This window comes from Salmo salar, chromosome 09 (genome assembly GCF_965601325.2).
Source record: "Salmo salar chromosome 09, fSalSal1, whole genome shotgun sequence".
NCBI lineage: Eukaryota > Metazoa > Chordata > Actinopteri > Salmoniformes > Salmonidae > Salmo > Salmo salar.
Genome location: NC_138299.1, coordinates 31,000,524 through 31,017,809, shown reverse-complemented (window position 1 = coordinate 31,017,809; position 17,286 = coordinate 31,000,524). Strand labels below are relative to the sequence as shown.

The 17,286-nt window shown below is 41.6% G+C and overlaps 1 protein-coding gene across 16 annotated transcripts in view; it reads right to left on the bottom strand.

Annotated features, from left to right (window-relative positions):
- The window catches only part of LOC106611173 (ral GTPase-activating protein subunit alpha-1), a 128,657-nt gene extending 111,676 nt beyond the window's left edge, over positions 1-16,981 (bottom strand). For 10 of the 16 annotated variants that reach the window (XR_014378742.1, XR_014378741.1, XM_082955717.1 and 7 more), the window contains exon 1: positions 16,598-16,980. Coding sequence is in view for 13 of the 16 variants with exons in the window: in XM_082955717.1 (XP_082811843.1) it covers positions 16,598-16,703 (106 nt within the window). In the remaining 3 variants the exon portion in view is untranslated. Of the gene's footprint in view, positions 1-16,597 lie in introns of all 16 variants that reach the window. The other 6 variants (XM_082955722.1, XM_082955723.1, XM_082955724.1 and 3 more) reach the window with 3 other exon arrangements.
- Positions 16,982-17,286: the final 305 nt, after the last annotated feature.

Genomic DNA, 17,286 nt, shown 5'->3' with positions numbered 1-17,286 from the left:
TATCTTACCTGGATATGGTTCAATCAGGTTTACCCTCATCCCACGAAGACATACAGGCTCAGTGTTTGGGTCCCCAACAAGCACTCTGGCCTTGGTAGTGGCAGCTGGCCTGCAATGAGTTGGGAGCCAAACTTGCTTTGTGAGAAGATTCCCGCATCTCCCTCCCGACCATATGCGCCCACGGCGATGACGATGTAGTGGTACCTTGCATCGCAGACTGCCATCAGGACCATTTGAGAAAAGCCCTTGTAGTTGTAGTCCTCCCTGCCTGAGTTTGCCGAAGCTCGGATCCAATAATGTTATCCGCACAAAACGGATAATTCAAATGATCCCCAAAATCCCTGGAGATTTCTCCCATTTTACAGCAATTGAAATTCAAAAAGAGACATGATTGCTTCTGCTCCTGTGGCTAAAAAGTAGTGTTGTAAAGCACATAACACCAGACTAGGCTAACATGTAGCTAGCTAGCTAGTATTTGTAAACAGGCATTACACCGGATCGGAAGTTCAAATGTTGTCACTAACTAGAGTCAAAAAGAGTGCCTCGGCCCTTCTTGCTTTGTCAGCTACTCTGGCTCCCAAGCCCCTAGCGGTTATACACTACACAAGGCGGACTTCCTCTCTGCATGGAACGCAACAAAAAGAGTCTGCTGCCCCCCCCAAAAAAAACGACTCCACCCATGTGCACACACGGAGCGGAGCTTCTAGCCACCTCTAAACAGACAGATTTATATAGGGATTTGCTTATTATGCTAATTACATTTCCACAGGGGCACTGACATCAACTCTAGTGGGTTAAAAAAGCAAAAAGAATCTCTGCGTCCCCCTTACGCTAACTTTGCCACCGCTACTGGAAAAAAATCTGAGGGGAAACACTGCACACACACACAAACAGATAATAGTTGTTGAATTAGCCTTGAGGGTCTTCTGCCCAGAGCCCACCATATTCATTTACACACTAATCAGCCTGGGAGGGTCTGCTGCCCAGAGCCCACCATATTAATTTATACACTAATCAGCCTGGGAGGGTCTGCTGCCCAGAGCCCACCATATTAATTTATACACTAATCAGCCTGGGAGGGTCTGCTGCCCAGAGCCCACCATATTAATTTATACACTAATCAGCCTGGGAGGGTCTTGTGAAGGACACCGCTAGGATAGTGTTGAGAAGCCTGCCAGAGGGAAAACAGAACAGGAAAAGACAGGCACATGGAAGCATGCATGTCTTCCTATCTTGTCCAGTCTCCCTGAAGCCTGGAGAATCTCAGGGAAGAGGCTTTTAAATCCCCTGTGACATCATTTAGGCTACTCCTGTATTCCTGAACAGAGCCAGAGAGGAGAGATGGCAGACTCATGGGAGAGACAGGAAGAGATGATGTGTGATTTAGCAAAATAAGATACTTCCAACAGTTATTTTTTTCTCTCGTCTGAATCACTAAACAAATACTTGGCCTCAGGAGGGCCCATTTCGGAAACTCTCTCTCACTGGTGCCACACACAAACACAGGCACACATACTTCTCTGACCTCTCGGTGCTATGGAGCATATCTCAAATAACTGATGGAAGAGACTCAGTCAACTGCAGCCAAGAAACAATTCTGAGACTCAGATTGTTCACTTTAAAATGTATGCCAAACTAAAAACACTGACTGCAAAGTTAAACAAACCATACATCTCCATGCACAATGACTACTTTGAACAATTTCCACAGACATTTTTTACAACAACACATTTAGATGCAAAGTCTGGTAACAGAATAACGGCTTATGCTGTTTGTGCGTCATTCTGTTCCCAAACTTTGCATCTGCACTGTTCTTCAAGTGCAATCATTGTTTTTTTGTTTGACATGCATTTTAAAGTGAACAATCTGAGTCTGAGCGTCATTCTGTTACTGTTGAATTGTCCTGTACCATTACACAAAGCTCAAACACTTCTCAACACAACACTCTCCTCTCTATGACAGTCCATCTCCATCACTGCAACACTTCTCAGCTTAGCACATGACAAATCCAACCAAACCAACATGAAGAAAACAATTTTGGGGCCAAAGGTACTAACTAATCCTAAATAATTTTGACATGGCTTGGCTGAAGAACTACACTGGTCAACAGGTAATATTAATATCTGCCAAACAGTACACACACACACACACACACACACACACACACACATCCAAAGAATCCTAAAACAGAACACCTCTTTCATAATCCAGCTTCCTCAGTTTGCCCAGTTGAGAGCCAGCCCAGAACTGCTCTGTCCTAAACAATAGCCTAGCTTGGGGAATGGGGGCATGTTCTTGTTGACTTGCTCTGCTGAGATGGCAGCAAGCCAAGCAGTATTGCAGTTCAAAAATAGAACACTTGGAAGACAAGAGTCTCTTTATCAGAAAGAGGCAGCATGCATCTGAAATGGCACCCTATTCCCTATATACAGTGCCGTGAAAAAGTATTTTCCCCCTTTCCGATTTTCTCTATTTTTGCATATTTTTGATACGGAATGTTATCAGATCTTCAACCAAAACCTAATATTAGATAAAGGGAACCTGAGCAAAAAAAATGTATACTATTTTATTTATGCAAATCACAATTCCCCTGTGTGAAAAATAATTGCCCCCTTATACATAACTGGTTGTGCCACCTTCAGCTGTAATGACTGCAACCAAATGCTTCCTGTAGTAGTTGATGCTTCCAGTCTCTCACATCGCTGTGGAGGAATTTTGGTTCACTCTTGCATGCAGAACTGCTTTAACTCTGCAACATTTGCGGGTTTATAAGCATTACCTGCTTGTTTCAAGTCCTGCCACAACATCTCAATTAGGACTTCGACTAGGCCATTTCAAAACTTCAAATTTGTTGCTTTTTAATCATTTTCATGTAGGCTTGATTGTGTGTTCTGGATCATTGTCTTGTTGCATGACCCAGCTGCACTTCAGCTTACAGACAGATGGCCTGACATTCTTCTGTAGAATTCTCTGATACAGAGCAGAATTCATGGTTCCTTCTATTAAGACAAGTCGTCCAGATCCTGAGGCAGCAAAGCATCCCCAAACCATCACACTACCACCACCATGCTTGACCGTTGGTATGAGGTTCTTACTGTGGAATGCAGTGTTTGGTTTTCGTCAGACTTAATGGGACCCATCTCATCCAAAAAGTTGACTCAAGTTTGACAAAAAACACCTGGAAGCACCTGGATGATCATCAAGACTCTTGGAAGAATGTTTTATGGACAGATTAGTAAAAAGTATAACTTTTTGGATGACATGGGTCCCATAATGCCTGGGGGAAACTGAAATTGTAAAGCGTGTATTTTTCCATATATAGACACACCCTGTGTTTTAATAAAATCAACTATATGTACTGAGCTTGTCTGACACTTTATGCACGCTGTTTGATTCAATAATTTAGACACACAAATGGCTCAAGAGGGAGCCATAGATCACGATAGCCAAACTAGAAGAAAAATACCTGTTCCCAGCCCTCCTCCTCCCACTGCTGCTGGGCTTCTCAGATCCTGCCGTTACACTCCTGAAGTTGCCGGTAATAGGCTACACCAGGCGTCGGCACCCTTTTCCATTTGGAGTGCCAATTTATATCTTACCATTTCTACCGATCTGCATATCAGTTATGATTTCATATGCACATTTTTGTGCAAAAGTTACATTTCATTTATAATAGTCTTTGTAACTCAAAATCATTGTCATGTGGTTAATCTGAATTCAATCTAAAAGAAAATTATACAAATCTAAAAGTAACTTCTATTGCCAACTATGTAAAAACATCCTACATAAAGCCAACAAATAAAAAAATTGCAGCCTGCAGGTCAAAAATATCCTGATAAAAAAAATATCCTAGAAATCCAATTGGCTATGCATGGCTGTCTGCAACCAACTTGAAACATTGTATCATCTAATCAGCTGTATCTGTCTGGAAGCTCCAGCTAGCAAACTTGCAACAACAATATTCTGGGCCCACGGGACAGACACAACTGTAGGCTATTTGTGCAAGAGATAAGAATTAATCAGGTATTTTATGACGTTTCCACTGGATTAGAGCATTACATGTTTCCCTTTCATACCGACTGGTTATCGAAAGGGAGATAGCTGGAAATAATTGTAAAATACATTGAGTAACTATTGTCATTCTCAATGGATTCTAAAAACAGACTGTTTACTTGCTGTTTGATGTGATATTTGTAATCTTTCTTTCCTTTTCTTTAAGCTCCAAAACTCATTACTGGTGGCGAGATAAGACAATCAGAAATACTGCCCAAATGGGCACATTTATAGGCGTACATTTGCACACAGGCCAGGTAGCCTAGGCCTACATTTATATGCAAAATCAGGTCCATGTCCTTACTCAACATTGAAAGATGCGCTGCAAACAAAAGACAATGAATAAATTGACAAAACTCATGAATTGGGAAAAAAAAAAAAAAAATTTGGTTGGTGAGCTCTGAAAACAACGTGTCCACTCCAACAATGAGAACGGTACACGACTAATAATAATAATAATAATAATAATAATATATTGAATGCATTAACAGAAAAAAATTGGGTCGACCAACAGCCTATGGACCAGTCGACTAAATGGGGTCAGCCCTAGTCTGCCTTGTGTTTTCATTTTTGCTACTGAAAAAAATACTGGGAAACAGGCCCTACTTTTTAACCCAAATCTTTGGCCAAAAGTAGTGCGCTACATAGAGAATAGGGTGACATTTGGGAAGCAACCTTAGTGTGTGGAGAGGCTGGTCCTCTCTCTGGTCATGTTTACATGAAGACTGTAGTCAACAACACTGAATTCTGCCAAGTCTTTGTCTACAGCACATGCTCACACTACTGTGATTGGGAACACTGACTGTGTCCAACCATACACATTGCCTGTCTGAGTTTGTTCTTTTGACATGGTGCTGGCATTGGTGCCATGGGCCATTTAAAGTTGTCGCCACTGTTTCAATGTAATTTCCTGTCCTAGAGAGGAAAAGCACCTTTAGGTTCCACCTATGAAGAATGACGAAGGCTACTTATACATGTTCACGAATTGGGTGTGGGAATTTCCACGGAGTTGATAAACATCAACAAATAGGGCACTGACAGCTGTCAGTGTAGCTAGCTAGCATGTTAACTTTATCTAGCTAGCTTGCTATCCTGCTAACCTTATCTAGCTAGCTAATGTTAACTGTTGTTGCCGATTTTTGTTTTTTACTATACTGTATTCAAAAGATTAGCCAGCTGGTTCTATGGCTGGTTCTGGAGCTTGATTTATCAGAAGCATCGATTTAGGGAAAACGTATTTGAATTCGCCATCAATTGTTATCTCCAAAGTTTTGGCATGTTACATAAATTGCAGCCACTTAGCCGCCTTAGAAAGAGTTACAAAGAATAATATGAAACGCCGGTAATATGGGTAACTATTGAAAGACAGTTATCCATATTCTCTCATAGTGAGAGAGCATCTGGCCATCACGGTAGTGGCACAGGGCTACTCATTTCTCCTAAGTGGAGATTCTCTTTTCTCCCTTTCCCCATTTCAATTCCATGACGTCACTGTCACTTGTCCACTCAAGCTTAACATTATTGTCATCTTTCTCCTTCCCCCCTTCTGACACCCAGGTGGCGACACGCATCTCTGCGTGCCTGGCAGATATCTTAGCTTGGATGTCGGCTCACCACCTCAAGCTAAACAGAGCTGTTCTTCCTCCCAGGGAAGGTCTGCCCGCTCAAAGACCTCTCCATCACGGTTGACTCCACAGTGTCCCCCAGTGCAAAGAACCTTGACATGACCCGGGACAAGACCCTGTTGTTCTCGGCAAATAAAGCCGTGACTCGCTCCTGCAGGTTCATGCTCTACAACATCCCTAGAGTACGACCCTACCTCACACAGGAAGCGCCGCAGGTCCTAATCCAGGCACTTGTCCTCTCCTGACTGGACTACTGCAACTCTCTGTTGGCTGGGCTACCCGCTTGTGACATCAAACCCCCGCAGCATATCCAGAACGCCTTAGCCCGCCTGGTGTTCAACCTTTCCAAGTTCTCCCATGTCACCCCACTCCTCCGCACACTCCACTGGGTTCCAGTTGAAGCTTGCATCCACTACAAGACCATAGTGCTTGCCTACGGAGCAACAATAGGAACTGCCCCTCCCTACCTTCAGGCTATGCTCAAACCCTACACCCCAACCCAAGTACTCCATTCTGCCACCCCTGGTCTCTTGGCCCTCCCACCCCTACAGGAGGCCAGCTCCCACTCAGCCCAGTCCAAGCTCTTCTCTTTCCTGGCACCCTAATGGTGGAACCAGCTTCCTCCTGAAGCTAGGACAGCAGAGTTCCTGACCATATTCTGAAATCATCTGAAACCCTACTGAAATCCTAAATAACCCCACAGCACCCCCCCCCCTCGCATTCCCCTTCTCACCTAGACACCCCCCCAAAAAAGTATATATTTTTTAAACTAACACTTGCACTTTACTTTTCTTCCCCCCTTACTAGTTCTGACTTTGCTGATAGCGACTTTGAGGAAAAATGTACTTACTAACTGTAAGTCGCTCTGAATAAGAGTCTGCTAAATGACTAAAATATGAAATGTAAATGTGTTTTTCTACATTTCCATGGACACGGTGCAACCTTTGGTAGGTAGGCTGCTGGCAGACTTTGGCTGCAGTACAGCAAAGTCAAGTCAGTGAAATGATAGGCTACAATCAGGCATGCCACAAATGACATGCATCTATAAATTCTTTGAATTTTATTTCGCGAGTGCCTTTTCATTATCTGGATAGACTAACATTACACCATTCAAAGCAGTGGAGCGTGTAGTGAAGCAAAACTTTAGCGGTCAAAACCATTCATTTTGGGGCAACGGGGGAAGCGAGTTTGTTTTTATTTTTTTATTTAACCTTTATTTAACTAGGCAAGTCAGTTAAGAACAAAATCTTATTTACAATGACGGCCTACACCGGCCAAACCCGGACGACGCTGGGCCAATTGTGCGCCACCCTATGGGACTCCCAATCACGGCCGGATGTGCTACAGCCTGGATTCGACCCAGGGACTGTAGTGACGCTTCTCGCACTGAGATTCAGTGCCTTAGACCACTGCGTCCATGTGTGTAACTATTTAACTGTACTAGAATGTTTAAAAGGCCACTAAAATGTTAAATATCGATATCGTTTTTTTTGGCAAGGAAAATATCGGATATCGGCCAAATATGTCATATCGGTGCATGCCTAATATGTACCCATTGATTCTTGAAGAATATAACTTATAAATGCCTCATGAGGTTAGTTCAACAATCATACCCTATTAGAACCTAAAATATAAGCTTGTTCTACTCCAAGGTTTGTAAAAAGAAAATGTACAAACACCTTATAGCTTCAAAACATGGTTAAAACTAGGGATGCACCGATATGACATTTTGGCTGATACCAATATCCGATATTTTCCTTGCCAAAAAAAAACAATACCGATAATAAAAATTAAGCATTCTTGTAGAGTTTTTTTAAGCATTCTTGTACAGTTAAATAGTTACACAAAAATGACCAAAAAGTTATTTTGTTGGCATTTACGTATGACCCCATTACCAGTGAAACATAATCAAAACCTATTTCTTTCACATACTTGCTGTGCTGTTTCGTTGTTAATTTGTTCAGTCTCAACCAGGATTTCATCATACACGTCAAGCAGTGGAGTTTCAGCTCTGTCTGTCCGTGGCCTCTCTTCCTTGGTGTGCACTGTCGCTGTGTCCATTTCCATCTTGTCCAGCTGTGTCTAACATTTCCGTAAACCCTGTTTCTTGTCTGCATCAAAGTAGTGGTCCTTGTACCTAGCATTGAGCATGGTGGCGACAGAGTAAAGAGGCTCAGAGAGAATGCCACCGAATCGCTTGTTCACAGCCTCTTCTAAAGTACTTCTGCAAGTTTTAACCCCACGGTATGTGTCGGCAGTTATGTTGAGCAGGAGTTTCAATGCCATGACAGAGGGTATCACGTCTGCTGCAGACGCAGTTGAGATTATTTCTCAAGTCAGTTGTTCGAATGGAGCTAGGACTGTGTTCATGTTTCCAAGTTTCAAATGCCATTGAAATGGCAGCAGCGGTATGAGAACAGCACATTCTTGAGCATGCAATACGGCTTTCCTCAGTACGAAATCCTCGTCGACCCACTGTGTTGTCAGACTCAGCATGCTCATGGGGCGGACAGCGCTGGTCCAAATGTCAGTCGTGAAGCTAATAGCAGTGACACCAATAGCAAGTAGCTCATAGATGTGCGTTTCAACAATACTGTGTAACTCCGGTAGGGCAACATTTGAAAAATAGCACTTACAGTGAGGGAAAAAAGTATTTGATCCCCTGCTGATTTTGTACGTTTGCCCACTGACAAAGAAATGATCAGTCTATAATTTTAATGGTAGGTTTATTTGAACAGTGCGAGACAGAACAACAACAAAAATCCAGAATAACGCATGTCAAAAATGTTATAAAATGATTTGCATTTTAATGAGGGAAATAAGTAATTGACCCCTCTGCAAAACATGACTTAGTACTTGGTGGCAAAACCCTTGTTGGCAATCAGAGGTCAGATGTTTCTTGTAGTTGGCCACCAGGATTGCACATATCTCAGGAGGGATTTTGTCCCACTCCTCTTTGCAGATCTTCTCCAAGTCATTAAGGTTTCGAGGCTGACGTTTGGCAACTCGAACCTTCAGCTCCCTCCACAGATTTTCTATGGGATTAAGGTCTGGAGACTGGCTAGGCCACTCCAGGATGTTAATGTGCTTCTTCTTGAGCCACTCCTTTGTTGCCTTGGCCATGTGTTTTGGGTCATTGTCATGCTGGAATACCCATCCACGACCCATTTTCAATGCCCTGGCTGAGGGAAGGAGGTTCTCACCCAAGATTTGACGGTACATGGCCCTGTCCATCGTCCCATTGATGCAGTGAAGTTGTCCTGTCCCCTTAGCAGAAAAACACCCCCAAAGCATAATGTTTCCACCTCCATGTTTGACGGTGGGGATGGTGTTCTTGGAGTCATAGGCAGCATTCCTCCTCCTCCAAACACGGCGAGTTGAGTTGATGCCAAAGAGCTCCATTTCGGTCTCATCTGACCACAACATTTTCACCCAGTTGTCCTCTGAATCATTCAGATGTTCATTGGCAAACTTCAGACGGGCATGTATATGAGCTTTCTTGAGCAGGGGGACCTTGCGGGTGCTGCAGGATTTCAGTCCTTCATGGCGTAGTGTGTTATCAATTGTTTTCTTGCCAACTATGGTCCCAGCTGCCTTGAGATCATTGACAAGATCCTCCCGTGTAGATCTGGGCTGATTCCTCACCGTTCTCATGATCATTGCAACTCCACGAGGTGAGATCTTGCACGGCTCCCCAGGCCGAGGGAGATTGACAGTTCTTTTGTGTTTCTTCCATTTGCGAATAATCGCACCAACTGTTGTCACCTTCTCACCAAGCTGCTTGGCGATGGTCTTGTAGCCCATTCCAGCCTTGTGTAGGTCTACAATCTTGTCCCTGACATCCTTGGAGAGCTCTTTGGTCTTGGCCATAGTGGAGAGTTTGGAATCTGATTGATTGATTGCTTCTGTGGACAGGTGTCTTTTACACAGGTAACAAACTGAGATTAGGAGCACTCCCTTTAAGAGTGTGCTCCTAATCTCAGCTCGTTACCTGTATAAAAGACACCTGGCAGCCAGAAATCTTTCTGATTGAGAGGGGTCAAATACTTATTTCCCTCATTAAAATGCAAATCAATTTATAACATTTTTGACATGCATTTTTCTGGATTTTTTTGTTGTTATTCTGTCTCTCACTGTTCAAATAAACCTACCATTAAAATTATAGACTGATCATTTCTTTGTCAGTGGGCAAACGTACAAAATCAGCAGGGGATCAAATACTTTTTTCCCCCTCACTGTACTAGGTTGTGTGTACCGGAGCTCGAGGTCCTCGACCAGTCGGCGAAAGCCAACATCATCCACGACAGAGAACGGTTGATTGTTAAGAGCAATGAATTTCATTATCTTTGCGTTAATGGATTTCGCCTTTGACTTGTTTCGCTGAAATTTTCTTACACTTTCAAATGACTGTTCGACTTGAACTTGGTTAGTTGTTGGAAGTGTGCGCTTTGTATTTTTCTGCTTTTGTTCTGTGTTGCTCTGTATTTTTCGTAGCGTCATTACTAGAGGTCGACCGAATATGATTTTTCAACGCCGATACCGATTATTGAAAGACCAAAAAAAGCCGATACCGATTAATCGACCGAGTAAATGTAATTGCTAAAATGCACTTTAGTATCAAAAGTAAAAGTATAAATAATTTATAATTCCTTATATTAAGCAAGCCAGACAGCACCATTTTCTTGTTTTCTTTTATATATATATATATATATATATATTTAAAGGATAGCCAGGGGCTCTACAACACTCAGACATAATTTACAAATTAAGGATTTGTTTAGTGAGTCTACCAGAGGAAGTAGGGATGAGAAGGGATGTTTTCTTAAGTGTGTGAATTGGACCATTTTCCTGTCCTGCTAAGCATTCAAAATGTAACGAGTACTTTTGGGTGTCAGGGAAAATGTATGGAGTAAAAAGTACAATATTTTCTTTAGGAATATAGTGAACTGGAAACCACATATCCTGAGGCCGTATTTCTTGTAGCTGGGGATTTTAACAAAGCAAATTTCAGGAAAAGGCTGCCGTAGTTCAATCAACACATCAACGGTAGTACTCGCACTGCTAAAAACACTCAACCACTGCTACTCCAACTTCCGGGATGCCTGCAAGGCCCTCCCCCACCATCCTTTCAGCTAATCTGACCACGACTCCATTTTGCTCCTTCCTTCAGAAACTCAAAGAGGACGTACCCGTCCTAAAGACTATTCAACGCTAGTCTGACCAATTGGAATCCATGCTTCAAGATTGTTTTGATCACACGGACTGGGATATGTTCCGGGTAGCTTCCGAGAATAATATTGACAAATATACTGATACGGTGACTGATTTTATCAGGAAGTGTACTAAGAGTCAGAGCAAACATAGCTAGCTAGCTAATACAGCCTGGTACCAGAGCTGGTGTAGTCCTAGATAAGCATGCTGTTTGTGCAACGATATCTTCTAAGTAAAAAAAAAGAATAGGTGAAGCATGAATATGTTAGCTAGCTAGACAGCTACATGAGCTTAGAAAACATGTAATGTTTCACCTGGAAACACTGACCAACACTTCAGTTTCTACCCTGTCAATAATTCCTCCCTGGCATATTCATTTGTTGTCACGCCAAACAACAATGTATTCAAGGTGCTGCCCACGATATTCCAAGTATAGCATTTGAATAATCATTCCATTTTCATGATTCCAACAGGTTACCAATTAACTATGCCTAGATTTGTTGCCCCTGTCATGGAAAATTGCAAGATCATGTTATAATGCTTGTATTGTATTATAATGGTTGTTTTATTCGACAGAATAGAGTATTCTGTTAACTTTTGTGTGTGTGTGTGTTTTACTGAGGATGGGCCTCTATGAGATAGCACTGAGAGGAGATTTACGATGTCTTTGGGTGATAAAACCTAAAGAGCATTCCAGAATAACATGAGGTAATGTTTTTGTGCTATGAAGTACCAGGAACGAGATTAGAACCTCGTCTTAGGGACCAAACTGAACAATAATTTATAGCAAATGTTATCTGGCTATGGGATACTCCTCTCTCAAGTAAAAGTCTTTCTTTGTGAACTGCTCCTAAGATCTGTGGTTCGTCATGTAGATTGAGAGGGGTGTATCTTGGCTATAAAAGATCTTTGTACTTTTGTGTTGTCACTTTCAAATGGTTCATTAGAAATGGCGCATCATTGAAAGTCATTGCTAATGCAAAGCTCTTATTATTAAAGATGTAGTTTAAGTATAACTCTGACTGGTGTGTGAAGTTTGTTTCTCCTCATTTGGTAACGCAGAAATTAGCCACCACACCCCTTTCATGCAGCCGTGTGTGGCACAGTGTGGAAATATTTTTAGGGAAATGTGTAGAAAATTATTTTTGAGGGAGATGGATTAAACAGTATAAAACAATCAGAAAATAAAGCCCCACTTTTATTATTCAAGAACATAAAATACAGTCAAAAAATGTAAATATATAATAATTTGATATTTTGGCCATATCGCCCAGCATTATGAAGTGGGCAGTTCAAATGTCACTTCAAGCGCAAATATATCATACTTTGACTAAAACGATAACTTGACTTAAATCGTTGAGCAACATCATGGGTATGCTCTGGCCATCGTCTTTCAGCTCGAAAAAGTGGATTTCTACCGGTGTGGGCATTTAAAGCTAAAGATGCATCCAGACCGGTGCCTGGCTCCGACACACCACACTTTGTCTACATCCCAAATGGCACCCTATTTCCTTTATAGTGCACTACTTTTGACCAAGCCCATTGCCTCTGGTCAATAGTATATAAGGAATAGGGTGCCATTTGGGACACACAATATGGTAGTTCCATACACAACAGAACAACAACACATTCATTTAATGAAATAACTAACTTCCAGATATCCTAAAAATCTCAAGAGCATTGGATAGTTAAAGACAAATTTTGGTAGCGTGATGTCTACTGATGTCTAGAGCTGCTCTCTGATAGGCTAATAGAATTAAGCAGTATCTGACTGTAAATAAAGGGCAATAAAGTTGACTTGACGTCATCAACTTTTCATTCCCAAAGACACAGACAGGCAGATATTGTTGTGAGTCAGTCTACCAATTGCCAGTTGCCACAATGTTTAGCCTACTGCTGCTTGAAATGATCCACATTTGACAATAACTAGATCCCCCACCCCTCTATTTGTACCTTTGCACATCAACTCAGTACTGGTACCCCTTGTATATAGCCAAGTTATCATTATTCATTGTGTATCTATTATCATTATTATTATTATTATTATTATGTACAGTTGAAGTCGGAAGTTTACATACACTTAGGTTGGAGTCATTAAAACTTGTTTTTCAACCACTGCACAAATGTCTTGTTACCCACTATAGTTTTGGCAAGTCAGTTAGGACATCTACTTTGTGCATGACACAAGTCATTTTTACAAAAATGGTTTACAGACAGATTATTTCACTTATAATTCACTGTATCACAATTCCAGTGGGTCAGAAGTGTACATACACTAAGTTAACTGTGCCTTTAAACAGCTTGGAAAATTCCAGAAAATGTTGTCATGGCTTTAGAAGCTTCTGATAGGCTAATTGACATCATTTGAGTCAATTGGAGGTGTACCTGTGGATGTATTTCAAGGCCTACCTTCAAGCTCTGTGCCCCTTTGCTTGACATCATGGGAAAATTAAAAGAAATCAGCCAAGACCTTAGAAAAAAAATTGTAGACCTCCACAAATCTGGTTCATCCTTGGGAGCAATTTCCAAATGCCTGAAGGTACCACGTTCATCTGTACAAACAATAGTATGCACGTATAAACACCATGGGACCACGCAACTGTCATACCGCTCAGGAAGGAGATGCGTTCTGTCTCCTAGAGAAGAACGTACTTTGGTGCGAAAAGTGCAAATCAATCCCAGAACAACAGCAAAGGACCTTGTGAAGATGCTGGAGGAAACAGGTACAAAATGATCTATATCCACAGTAAAACGAGTCCTATATTGACATAACCTGAAAGGCTGCTCAGCAAGGAAGAAGCCACTGCTCCAAAACAACCATAAAAAAGCCAGACTACGGTTTGCAACTGCACATGGGGACAAAGATTGTAGTTTTTGGAGAAATGTCCTATGGTCTGATGAAACAAAAATAGAACGGTTTGGCCATAATGACCATCGTTACATTTGGAGAAAAAAGGGGGAGGCTTGCAAGCTAAAGAACACCATCCCAACCGTGAAGCACTGGGGTGGCAGCACCATGTTGTGGGGGTGCTTTGCTGCAGGAGGGACTGGTGCACTTCACAAAATAGATGGCATCATGAGGTAGGAAAATTATATGGATATATTGAAGCAACATCTCAAGACATCAGTCAGGAAGTTAAAAGCTTGGTCGCAAACGGGTCTTCCAAATGGACAATGACCCCTAGCATACTTCCAAAGTTGGGGCAAAATGGCTTAAGGACAACAAAGTCAAAGCATTGGAGTGGTCATCAGAAAGTCCTGACCTCAATCCCATAGAAAATTTGTGGGCAGAACTGAAAAAGCATGTGTGAGCAAGGTGGCCTACAAACCTGACTCAGTTACACCAGCTCTGTCAAGAGGAATGGGCCAAAATGCACACAACTTATTGTGGAAAGCTGGTGGAAGGCTACCCGAAACATTTTACTTAAACAATTTAAAGGCAATATTACTAAATACTAATTGAGTGTATGTAAACTTCTGACCCACTGGGAATGTGATGAAAGAAATAAATGCTGAAATAAATCACTCTCTCTACTATTATTCTGACATTTCACATTCTTAAAATAAAGTGGTGATCCTAACTGACCTAAGACAGGGAAATTTTACTCGGATTAAATGTCTGAAGTGGTCAAAAACTGGGTTTGAATGTATTTGGCTAAGGTGTATGTAAACTTCCGACATCAACTGCATGTTATACTTTTCTATTATTTCTCTCTGCCTTGTTGGGAAGGGCCCATAAGTAAGCATTTAACTGCCTGTTGTTTACGAAGTATGTGAAGAATACAGTTGATTTTATGTTTTTCCATTGAAGATTTTCTTTAAAAAGGAGCCATGGATGTTGATTAAGCCATGGGAAATACTGACTGAGCTTAGGTTACACATCCTGTGTGGCGTCGTGCCTGAAGCTTGTCATCCGTTGCTCAGCTGCCATTACGATCAGACAGTGCCGCACCACAGCTACACAACTCTCTTCTAGGCCTAGCCTATATCCCCAACATGATTGTGTGATTGTTATCTTGGGCCTGAAATTCCCCATGGAGTGAGCTGGCCAGGGCACACCCATCCAATTTCCACAGAGCGCAGTTCCTAACCTACTCCCTGGCAAACTCAAGCCACTCTAGGTGTACACCATGTGTGCAGCACTTTTGAAATAAAAGTAGCTTCTACATTTAGCTAAGGCACAGCCATAAAATCATGTTTTTTACACTGTCACAATTAGCCTATTTTTTGCTATACTAAAGTTATATTATTAGCCTATAGTTTTAAATGATTAGTTTTAAATGAATTAGCCTAGATTATTTTTCAACAACCAATAAAAGGAAATGCTAGGCCTAACACATCACATTACATTATTATTACACAGTATGTGGCTATGCTGTTTCTCAGTAGCACACACACACACACACACACACCTCTCCAATCTCATGCCGCATCCAAAACAACTGAGAACTCAGAAATATCCGACTTCATACAGTGCGTTCAAGACAGCTGGGAACTCTGAAAAAGAAAACAAGGTCCATCTGGTTTTGAACAGTCACCCAACTCAGAATTCCAAGTCGGAAACTCAGGCATCCTTCTAGAGCTCCGGCTTTCCAATCTGAAGATCACTGATGTCTTGATTTCTGTTGATTTTTTGTTGTTGTCTTAAATGCTCCATCAGCTACTGGCACATGCACAATGGGATGATGACAGTCTGTGTTCCTACACCAGTTGCTATACTGGGGGACATTGGAAAAAGGACATTTGGTATGTGCCTTGAACACAAATGGGTTCATGAAATGGAGCAGCAATGTTTCACTCACAAGTCACAATGCCATGAAGTTTTCATATTTTTCATAGCTTCTACAAAGACAACAGAATTTAACCATCTCCAGTCCATTTCCTCTCAATATCATATTTTTAAAGCTTTGGAACAGACCATGCAACAAGAGGGCTTTTGACTTTAAATTCAGGACACTTTGGTGAAACAGTAGGACTCGGTTCTCTCTAGGACTGACTTTCCTGACAAATCCCAAAGGAAGCCCCGGTTTACATCGTCTGTTTTTTCACAGGGTCCACCCAGTGCCGCCCACAGACCCAATCCCATCCTCCAGACAGATTCCGTTTTGCAGGCAGTTTTTGATGAACTCCTCCAATTAGCTAATTACCTGACATCTCAAATCTGGTTCTAGTATATGTTGCATCTTCAGTCCACAAATTGTGCAGAAGGCAAGGGGCAAGACAGAGATAAATCACTGAAGACATAAATTGACAAATGGAACGGTATATCATCCTTGGGACGTCCCTACCCCATTGAAGTTGAAATGTAAAATGGTTAAAGTTCGGTAAGGGTAGGAGTTTAGGTTAAGCACGTCCCAAGGACCCCGGACAACACTGACCAAATCAAAACATGGTTGACATCTCGAATTATTTGCAGAATAGAATAAACTTGAGCTACTGTGAATACAATCAGTATGCAACCAGCACATCAAATTCATTTTAAGCATTGCAATTATACAAAACATGTTATAATGGCTAGCAACAACTGTATGCTTCCAATCCGTCCAATGATGGAGTAGCAACAATTAGGCACCTTAGCTAGCTACTCCGCATCAAAAACTGATAAAAGTCGCGAGCTCACTTCAGCTAGGATAGCTTTGGTTTAGCTGTAGCATCAAGCTATATCTAGCCCAGCAAGATAGCCGACAAAATGTCTAATTTCGACTTACCTATAACGATCCGCAGGTGTTTTAGACGTGTCAGTACATCTTTTTTGGGATCCAACACTTTCGGTGTTGATTTTTTGACGTCCCCATGAGGCTTTTTTGAGAACATTCCGAAAGAAGGAGACGAACGAATCTGTGTAGGAGGCACCAAGCCCCTGCTTATCTTCTTCAAAAGATTGATAACCACAAAAGAGCTGGAGGTCCGTTATCATTTGATTATGTACTGCGACCTAACAGCCTTCAAGGGCGATAACATATATACAAATAAATTCAAGTCGGTGAGAGGTGTGCATTTTGCAGATAAGAGTTTATGTAAAATGTTGCTAGCAGTCCAAACAACACACCTCTCCCCAAAATATCAAAACATGGCGGAGCTTGAGATATGAAAAACAAGTTAGTGGAAATCAGAGCAATTCAACGCTCCAGTCTGGTAGAAAAAAAATATATATATATTTTAATGTAGTGTCTGGTTTGATTATTTCAAACATTTTAGATGACAGTCAGATCCTAATGAATGGCATAATGTTTCCCAAGCAAGAAAGCAATCTGGAATTTTCATTTGAAAGACCACTACTTGTGGGTGCACCACTTAATAAAAAATCTAAAGTTTCACTTTACATGGAAAAGTGAAAGTGCACTGTATTAGTTTACATTTATCATACTGTGTTCTGTGACTGTCAAACAAGAGGCAG